This window comes from Peromyscus leucopus, chromosome 1 (genome assembly GCF_004664715.2).
Source record: "Peromyscus leucopus breed LL Stock chromosome 1, UCI_PerLeu_2.1, whole genome shotgun sequence".
Taxonomy (NCBI): domain Eukaryota; kingdom Metazoa; phylum Chordata; class Mammalia; order Rodentia; family Cricetidae; genus Peromyscus; species Peromyscus leucopus.
The window spans coordinates 137,956,641-137,967,224 of record NC_051063.1 but is presented as its reverse complement, the minus strand read 5'-3'; the positions used below and the strand labels follow the sequence as shown (position 1 = coordinate 137,967,224).

Below are 10,584 nucleotides of genomic sequence, written 5' to 3'. Positions count from 1 at the left end.
ATGATATATGGAGGACTTGAAAACGGATTTTGTGTTCCTGCCAGATAATTAACAGTTAAAAGACATGAACAAGTGAATGGATGAAAACGTGGTTTACACTTCTCCATTAGTCTTTCGAACAATTGTAGCAGTAGGGACCAAGATGAGGACAGAGAACCCTGAGATGAAACAGGGAGATGGAGCAGCCAGAATGCCGAGGAGAGGCAAGAAGGAGAGAGAGAGGACTTTGCCTCTTCTGTTACCATCAACCAGAGACATCGCTCACTGTCAAGAATAAGAGAAAGGACCTCTCTTCTCTCATACTAAGAGCAGACAGAACATTACCTCAGAACAATGGTCTCTCCTTCCATTCCAACTGGTGTAACTTTATGAAAAATCTATCTATCTATCTATCCATCATCTATCTATCCATCCATCCATCATCTATCCATCCATCATCTATCAATCTATCTATCCATCCATCATCTATCAATCAATCTATCAATCTGTCTATCTATCTATCATCTGTCTATCATCTATCTGTCTATCTATCTGTGTATCTATTTATGATCTATCTATCATTCATCTATCTATCATGTATTCATCTATGTTTCATTTATCTATCTATCTAATTTTTTATTATTATTATTATTTTATTTTATTTTACAATACCATTCAGTTCTACATATCAGCCATGGGTTCCCCTATTATCCCCCCTCCCACACCTTCCCCTTACCCCCAGCCTACCCCCCATTCCCACCTCCTCCAGGGCAAATCCTCCCCCAGGACTGCAATCAACCTGGTAGACTCAGTCCAGGCAGGTCCAGTCCCTTCCTCCCAGACTGAGCCAAGTGTCCCTGCATAAGCTCCAGGTTTCAAACAGCCAACTCATGCAATGAGCACAGGACTTGGTCACACTGCCTAGTTGCCTCCCAAACTGATCAGGCCAATCAACTGTCTCACCTATTCAGAGGGCCTGATCCAGCTGGGGGCCCTCAGCCTTTGGTTCATAGTTTATGTGTTTCCATTCATTTGGCTATTTTTTTTCAATAATTGAGTAGAACCGAAATTTATTATAAGCCACAGTCGTCCTAGGACCTCCATACTATATATATAGCCTCTATGGTTCTATGGGCTGTGGTCTGATTGTTCTTTATTTTATATCTAGAATCCACTTATGAGTGAGTACATACCATGACTATCTTTCTGGGTTTGGGTTACCTCACTCAGGATGATTTTTTTCTAGTTCCATCCATTTGCCTGCAAATTTCATGCTTTCATTGTTTTTCTCTGCTGAGTAGTACTCCATTGTGTATATGTACCACATTTTTTCCATCCATTCTTCCATTGATGGGCATTTAGGTTGTTTCCAGGTTCTGGCTATTACAAATAGTGCTGCTATGAACATAGCTGAGCATGTATCTTTATGGTAGGAATCAGCATTCCTTCATCTATTCATCTATGTATCATTTATCTATCTATCTAATTTTTTTATAGAATTTTACTATGTAACCCTGGCTGGCCCAGAACTCACAGAGCTCCACCTGCCTATGTCTTCTGAATACTTGGATTAAAATTATAAAATTTTAAAAAGGAGAAGAATGAAGGACATGCTTAATTAACAAGCAGAGGCCTTTTCCTTGTCTTAAAGGTGAGCACCACTGGATAGAAGCATGGCTGAGCCTCCAATGCTGGCCGTATGTACTTAAACCTACTTTCTACCCAGTGAGGCAGATATTCAAGTTCACTAAAGCACAATGTTCAAGGGAAACAACTAAGATACCAAGAGAGAATCTTTACTTTTTCTGAACTGATTTATTTCTTTCCAGAAAGAAAATAAGAATGATCTATGAGTCAGACCTGGGTTGTTCTCTGTATTATTTTCTTGGGCCACTGAGAGTCAAGCGAGAGGCTTCACTTGAGAGAGTTTCTTTTTAAAACAGAATGGAATCAGGAGAGTGGAAGCTCTGGGTTAATACTGGAACACAAAGGCCTTTTGCCCACTAAGGTCAAGCAAGTTGACCTTAAGAGTCCATTAGGCATCATTTTGGCTGAAGGATATGTACAAAGTCATCAGGGTAAATATGGCCCTGAGTGTGGATGGCTCATCACTATCAAACAATCAGGTTAATAATAATAATTTCAATCAAAAGCAATAAAGATATCTTGAGCACCTGTGAAGTGCAGATAATAAGCCAACCAAGTTAACTGCATTAAATTCAGTACAGCTGGATTCAGTCCATCTTCACAGAAATCCTATGGAACAGGTATCACCATCAAACACGTTTTACAGAGGAGAGAGCCGGGACACAAAGCAGCCGAGTAACTTGCCCTGCTAAGAGCCAGCACAGTGTGACTTCAAACCGAGCAGCCTGGCCCTGACTTCCAGGCTGCCCCATTATGTCCCTGCAATCAGAATCCAGGCAAACGCTGGCAGGATGGCGGCAGGGCACAAAGCAGGGGGCTGAGTTGTTCAGAAGGCGTCCCTACTGTGGCTTTGTCTGCATTATCTCAGTCCTCACAGCAAATGTGTCCTTATCCTTACTTACTCCCCAGGAAAACTGAGCTAGGGGAGTTGGAAGCTGCCTGAGGTCACTGACTGATAATGATATAGCTAGCTGCCAAATTCTCATGGTCAAACTCCAGGACTTATTATCCACTGTAGCATGATCCCACGTGGAGAGAAGCCTGCTCCAGGGCATGGCTTTTTCCCCTCCACAACTCATGCATAAGAAAAAGGCAGGGTGGTACAAAAGAGCCATCACAGACTTCAAAGTCAGAAAGTCTTGCCATCATGCCCTGCTTGCCACTTACTTAGATAAGGCTCTCTGAATCTATTTCTACATGTGGCCATCTTCAAAGGCGACTTGAGACTCTCAGCCATCTACCTACCTGGATTCACATCTAAGTCTTACATTTTCTTGGCCACACAGGTCTCCTGTGGGAATCTCTGCTCAGGGTCTATGTGCCCTTCTCAGTTTGACTCATAGCATCTTCTTGGTAAACATGGGGCAAAATTACACCAGCGAGGGTTCTCCAAATCATAACTACATTTCCTAAGCATTTGCCCTGGAAGAGGCTGGAGCTGCCACAATACAGCAGTTCTGCTAATGGGGTTGCTAGGCACTGTGGTGCCAGAGGGACTGATAGGCATTAAACCATTATTGACGTTGCCAGAATAAACCGGGACTTGGGTTTCATTTGGGAACAGCACAAAACAAGTTATGACTTCAAAATGGTTAAGTCAGTTAGAGATGGATTGGTTTCAGCTGGGAATTTTGTTCTTTTGTTTGCCCTTTTAAAATATCTACTATTCTGGGCTGGAGAGATGCTTCAGCAGTTAAGAGCACTGGCTACTCTTCCAGAGGACCCAGGTTCAATCTCCAGCACCCACATGGCAGCTCACAACTGTCTGTAAATACAGTTCTAGGAGATTTGACACCCTCACACTGATATACAGGCAAGCAAAACACCATGAACATAAAATACAAATAAATAAATTATTAAAAATATACTGTTCAACATTGAAGGTTGTATGTGAGTGTATGGATGGACACACACATGAACATAAATAAATAAGTAAATAAGTAAGTAAGTAAGTAAATAAATACTAAAATTCTACTGGCTTCTAAAAGCTGAGTGACTTCCCAGCCTTTTTTGCTTTGAGACATACTGACTGTTGTACACACTCAGTCTCCTTTGATTTTGCTGGTCATGTCTGATGGAGTTCTAATCATTTTAAATGGCATTATAACCAAGCATAAGCATTTACGTTTTAATGGCCCAGAGACAATTCTTTTTGTTCGGCTAGTTTTGGACTTTTGTTGCTGATATTGAGTTTTTCAGTTACAATTCTTCATATCTCTCTTGTCTAAGTATTTTCTTACTTTTTTCAGATTTGGGAATAATCTCACTAAATAGCACAGGCTACCCTCAAGTTCTCAGTCCTCCGGCTTCCACCTCCTGAGCACAGTCTCAGTTTTATGGAAGCACAATCATGTCTATTTGTTTACACATTATCTCCAGATGATTTTGATTACAGCAATGAATTTGGATCATCGTGACAGAGGCCATCTGGGCTTTGAAAAAGTTTACTATCTCCGTCTTTCCAGAAATGTTTGCTAACTCTTTCTCCAAAGTCAAGGTCTAAAATCACACAGGCACATTCCAATGCTGATCCCTGAAGTTAATAAGTCTTTTCTGTGTCCATGAAGACCTTCTTATCTTTATATATATATATATATATATATATATATATATATATATATATATATATATATATATGTATGTATATATTAAGAAACAAGAACTATTTTTTAAGACTGTATCACAGGTACTAGCACACTGTAGACCAAAAATATGTACCTATTTGTTGAATTGACGAGTTTGGTGGCTGAACAGAGTTGGAACTCCTGAGGGCCATAAGTATTTTTCATCTTGATTGAGAAACAGATTCACAGTAAGTTCTCAATAGCTGCATGTTTCCTGGGCTCTATTTGGTCACTAAATTTAGAGAGTAGATATGTTTTCAGAACATTTGGGGATCGAGACAAGCCACTAGCTATATTATGATGAATCTCTTCTATTCCACACCATTTGTGCCCATCCTCTCTCCAGCTTCACACAATCTTCTCTGCCTCAAGCTCTGATGGCTGAGGCTTGGCTCTGACTGTGTTGGTCTGCTAACTGACTTGCAAGCTGGTCCACCATCCTTCAGAATCCATCTGTGTTTCACACCATGGTTCTCAACTGCCTATGGGGACTCTGTGGGCATGCTCAAGCTCATCAGTTATCCAAGGCACATGGGCACTCAGCCACTAACACTTAGTACAAAAGAAGCTGGGAGCAGATGCCATTGGGTTCTGGGAAGATACATAAAGAAGGAATGATGGAAGAGACCTCTGACATACCCTTTCCAAAATGTATTGTTACTTGAATATGGAAGATAGATTAATAGGAGAATAGTCTGTCATTCAAGAAAACAAGATTTGGAAATCAAAGAAAGAGCTAAGAATCAAACAGATTTGAATAGGAAAGCAAGCTCTGATACAAGCTATACAAGTTTGAGCCAATCAATTGATTATTTCTATAAGACAATAACACCTGAATGGTAAATGACTATAAAATTATAACTTTGCAGAACACCATGGCATATTTAAGGTGTCTAAATGACAGGCTATACATATGTGTATGTGTATGTGTATACATACATTCATATATAATGAAATATGTATATCTGTATGTATTCTCCTTTACTTTCATATACTGGATGTCACAAGGAAAATGACCTTTGGAAGTTTCTACTTACCAAGCATTCCTTTCTTGGAACTGGACAGACACATGTCTTTCTCTGCACTGGGCAGGGCAAAGCTCACCACGAACACTTCCACTCCATCAGCCATCAAGGCCAAACCCAAGACAAAAAAGAGGGTCCACTGGAAACGCCCATGGCCACACTCATCAATGATGGTCTCATATTGGTGGGCCAACTGCTCCTCATCTTCCATCCTCTCAGCCATCATGTCTGCCTGGCCCCGAAGACCGTCTGCTCTGGAGGGTGCCATCTTAGTCTGCTTGGACTTGACATCATCCGGATGAGGGATGCCCTGGTACTCGCCCTCATAGATCTCATCTTCCTCATCATGGCCTTCTGTAACATCGCTCTGTGCATCTTCTTCTGGGTTTGACTCATTGCCCCGATAGTAGCCATCACTGGGGGCATAGCCCTCATAGTTATCCCGATACCTGTAGTCATCCATTCTTTGGTTCTGGGATTGTCTGATAACCTCTCAAGCTATATCTCTTGCTCTGTGATAAATGCTTGGGCTCTTCCAATAACCATCATCTACAATATGGTTGAAATGTAGAGTATGTCCATGTGAAGCATCAATGAAAGTCGTACCCTTTTAATTTGTTTCTCAAATCAACTAGATTCATACAAAGACAACTTAAGTGGCCTTTTGCACTCAATTTGTGTTAAATGTCTTTGGAAAGTTTCAAACTCTGGCCTGTTCTCCTTCTGTGAGCCAGAGGCTTGTGCTGGGAGGTGCTGATTAAAAATGGGTCCAGCTGTTCTCTTTGACAAGGTGGGGGCAGCACTTGGCAGCTTACTGGCTGTGATGATTTGTCCTTCTACTGAAGGTTATGCCCTGGGAATAGAGACAGAAAAGGGAACAGTTACAAAAGGCTGAGATTCGGACATGATCTCTGAGTTAAATGAACGTATTTACTAGTACCCATACTTTGCATGTAAGGCAAAGTAGATCTTGGTCAGATATTTAAGTCAACCATATCAGCTAAATGAGGATTGAATCAGTGAGGCTGGTGAAGGAAATCCTGGGCAGAGAGCCCTTTGAGTTCTGAAGAACTGGGTGAAGGTCAAAGGTCAGATCTTACACAGGAATGTAACAGGAAGTGGTCGAGGGATGTCCATTAGGAGGCAATTTTGTGTTATGGGTTTCTGTTGAACTTGCCAAGCTTTTGGCAACAGTGGGAGTATCCTACAGGTCAATTTCTGCATGCTTTTCCAACTCCATTATGAAGTAACTGTACCATTTTACAACTAGAAATGTAGAGCACAGAAATACCCTAAATAGCTTTCTCTGAGGCCCATCTTGCTTTTGAGATCAGCATTGTGGCTCAAGGGCCACTCTGACCTTGTACTTGGCTCAAATGATAAGAACAGAGGATCTGAGACCCAGAGCTATGTTTCCTGGATTTTCATGACTCTGATACACCACAGGCAATAACATACACACCTCCTTCCAAACCTCAGTGCTCTCATGTGTAAAGCAAGGACAATAGTACTCAATGCATAAGATTATATTCCAAGCACCCAGCCTCGATATCAATATCATTTCAGGTAATATTATTTTCCCAGTTCTAGTTCTGAAAAAACAGGAAACAGCATTGTCTAGGGCCAAGGCACTGTCTTATAACCCAGTTCTAATCACTGGGTCCCTCTGTTGAATCCAACATCCAAGATTCTTCTAGAACATCAAGTCTCACAAGATTTGAGCCATCATTGAATGATGTTTACCATGTGCCCAAATGTGGCCTGAAAATGAGCTACATCCCGAGAAGCAGTGGAGGCAAGGAAGTATAAGGAAAGAAAATCGGGGGAGAGGAGGGGAGGAAGAAAGAGTGTGGAGAAAGGAAGATTTCATCTAATGGGTAAAGCAAGTGTGCCTCAGAGAAGGTTATCAACAGAAGCAAGGGTTTCACAAAGCTAGAATTCTGCAAGGTCCACAGTTCTTTACAGGCTGGGTCCCAAATGCCATCCTGGATGACTGACATGTTAGATCACATGGGAACTCTAAAAATGCAGTCTCTAGAGCTCATAGAAAGGCCAACTGAACATCAGAAATGTGAATTTTCGCACAGCTCCCCAAGTCGGCCCAAGGCCCCACCTCACTGAGCAGACCCTCAGCGGCACAGGCTGGATCCCTTCCTCAGCCATTGTCTACTCCAGCTGTGCCCAGGAGCCACATTTTCTGACTGAGATAGACATTAAGATTTCTTTGCATTGTAGCTGACAGAAACCCATTCCGAATGTTCAGCTCACCTGCCAACAAATTCATAGCTGTCAACCCTTACTGGGTCTCCCTCCACACTTGGAACCCACCAGCCTTCCCCGTGTTCAGCAGATGTCACCTCACAATAGGTTGCACACACTTGTCCTTGCCACAGCTGATAGATTCCTCCCCTGCCCACAGCCCACCTCTGGGCCCTCTGCCCCACACATGCCCCCTGGGTCTCCCCACCTTCAGCCTTGGACAGACTTTGGCTCTGGGAATCATCTAACCCCAACAACATAATGCATGTTTTTCTGGAAGAAGGACAGAGACCACTGGTTCTCAAATGCAGAGTGAATGAGAACCACTCAGGTAGCTCATTAGAAATGGAATCCTAGAACTGTCCCTCAAAAGACGCTGAACTGCAGTGTGGAAATCAGACCAGGATGTTTCATTTTGCATCAGCACCACTACCAATCCAGCAGACTTGGAGCAATAATGTGAAAGGAGCTAGCAAGGAACACTTCAAAGGATGATTCTTGCTCTACTCCTGCAGAATTTTCACCGTCTCCAGTAAATAAACCTCTGTTGGACCAGGCTGGCCAGGATCGTGTCAGATCAATATGCTAAATCAGTTTTTATTGCATGCATTTAGGAACCCTAGGAGGACAATACATCACACATAAACAGTAGGGGCGTTTGCAGCATGCTGTCGCACGGGAAAGGCGTGCCAACTGCCTGAGATCTGCTGGGTTATTTCTATTCTGGAGGCCCCACAAAAATGTCATGAGCCAGGAACGAAAGATTTTCAATTCCAAAAGCATATGTGGGAAATACCACTTTGGGTGAAGATTCTGGGACTTTCTCTGTGGAAAGAAACAGGTCTTTGTCAAAACTAACCGCACTCACGTGAGCTGGCTTAGAAGAACGGCTATGAATGTCAAGGGCAGCGAAGCGAAGAGGTCCCATTGCCAAGCAGTTTTTAGTACTTCTTGATGCTTCTATCTCATTGAGAAATGCCAAGTTATTTTATTTAATTTTGCAACAGAACATTTTCTAGAGAACACACCAATTAGTCATTTGCAACACTGTGGGTTAAATTGCTTCCTTCACAAAAGGTAAATTGAACCCTGACCCTCAGGATCTCAGAATGTAATCTCATTAAGAATAGAGTCCAAGACTGGGAGACAGATCAGTGGGTTAGTGCCTGGCACATAAAGTCGTGACTTCAGATGCCCAGGAAGCTCGCAGGTGTCAGAAAACAGGAGACTTCTTGAACTTGCTGGCCTTTAGCCTAGCTGAAAATTAAACTGAGATGTAAGCTCCAGTTTTAGTGAGAAATCCTGTTTCAACAAAATCAGTGGGGGACAGCCAGAGAGAAAGATATCCACAGACATTTTCTAGCCTCGGCATTCACACACACACACACACACCACCACCACCACCACCACCACACCAGGGTTTTATAGAAGTGATAAAATAGGACTTTCAGGTGAGCCTAAAGCAACTGTGACATTATGAACAAAGCAAATCTGGATGTGGAGAAAGGTGAGTTGGAGGGAAGATGGGAAGATGATGTGGACATTCATGGACAGTGTCATCTACACACTACAGCAGGCCTGAGGCCACCAGCAGTTGTGAGACAGGCTGGGAACAGTCTCCCTCACAACTCTTGGAAAAAACCAAGCTGCTGACACCTTGATTTAAGACTTCTAAGAGCCTCTGGGTCATGGCAAATCTCTTTGATTTGATTCCCCAAATCTGTATTATCTGTTACCGTAAACCCTTGAAAGAACATGGTAAACAAGCTTATCAACAAAATAGAAATGGAAAGACACCCACAAGAGCAACCATTGGCTAAGCACTATAGGGATCATTTCTCATAATTACTCGTCTGTGCTCAAGGCCAAGAATGCAATGTGATTCTCTGTGTCATGGGTGGAGAGACAGAAGAGTAGGAGGATAAATGGGCATGCCCAAGTGAACACAGAGAATCGGTACCAGGGACTAAGGGTGGTGCTGAGTTCAAACAGAACATTAGGGATTGTGCAAAGAGAAAGAAACTGAAACCCAAGGAGACAAGGTGAGGCCCCATGCTCAGGTGGCAGCAGAACTGATCATGATGGAGAGTGGATCCTACTCCCACACTTGAGTTTTTCTGCCCACCTTTGCCAAGTATTTCCCAGGATCTTTGGTGCTTACGGCTCTGTGTAAATGTTCACAAGTTAACCCCATTCTCAAGAGGGTTAAGTCATTATGAGAAAGTCAACTTAGAACAGCACAGATCATCACTCGGAAATGAAACTTACACTCTGGTCAGTCTTCATTGTCAACTTGACTGGATTTAGGATCTCTTAGGAGAGACGTCTCTGGGAATGTCTAAGGGTGTTTAACACAGATTTAACTGAGGAGGGTGGCAGCACCCCATTGGCTGGAATCCTAGACAAATTAAAACATCATGTGCTCTGCCCCCTGACTACAGAGGCAATGTGACCAACTGCTTTGCATTCCCACCATCAATCTTTAACCACCATGGTGGACTGGACCTTCAAACTGTGAACCAAAAACAAAAACACAAAACATAAAAAACCCTTCCTTCTCTGTTTTTGGCAGGAATTTTGTTCCAGCAGCGAGAGAAGCAACTGGTACATGATCTTAATTACTTATCAGTCATATATTTTCATTTATTGAATACTTGCCTTATAGCTTTTGTGCCAGGCCCTGGGCTAAGTTTATTGTGTTTTTACATGTTTTACAATCTTTTGAGCAGCATAAGAACCGTATGAGTCAGCCCCATAATCATCCCATTTACAGAGAACAAGACTGGGCCTGAGGAAGCCAGACAAGTGACCCAGAGTGGCAATGAGAAGGTTCTCTATGGGGATTCAGAGGAGGGAGGGTCACGATGGGTTGGGACCTGCTGAGATAGCATCCTAGAGGTAGGGAGACATCCAAAGGCAGAGAGGGCTCAGAGAGACGTGGGCACCACAAGGAAGGCACCGGAAGCTGGAGAGAAGGGCATGGAAGTGAGACTAGCTCTTCCCTTTTGGACAGTAGTGAGAAGCCAGCTGGCCTGCCACAGAGGAGCCAC

The 10,584-nt window shown here is 42.8% G+C and overlaps 1 protein-coding gene across 5 annotated transcripts in view; it reads right to left on the bottom strand.

Moving 5' to 3' along the window:
* Sv2b (synaptic vesicle glycoprotein 2B) overlaps positions 1 to 10,584 on the bottom strand; it is a 194,781-nt gene that overhangs the window by 70,746 nt on the left and 113,451 nt on the right. For all 5 annotated transcript variants that reach the window (XM_028879185.1, XM_028879182.2, XM_037198617.1 and 2 more), the window contains exon 2: positions 5,288 to 6,128. In XM_028879185.1, the coding sequence (XP_028735018.1) occupies positions 5,288 to 5,738 (451 nt within the window). In that variant the 5' untranslated portion in view covers positions 5,739 to 6,128. The remainder of the gene's footprint in view (positions 1 to 5,287; positions 6,129 to 10,584) is intronic.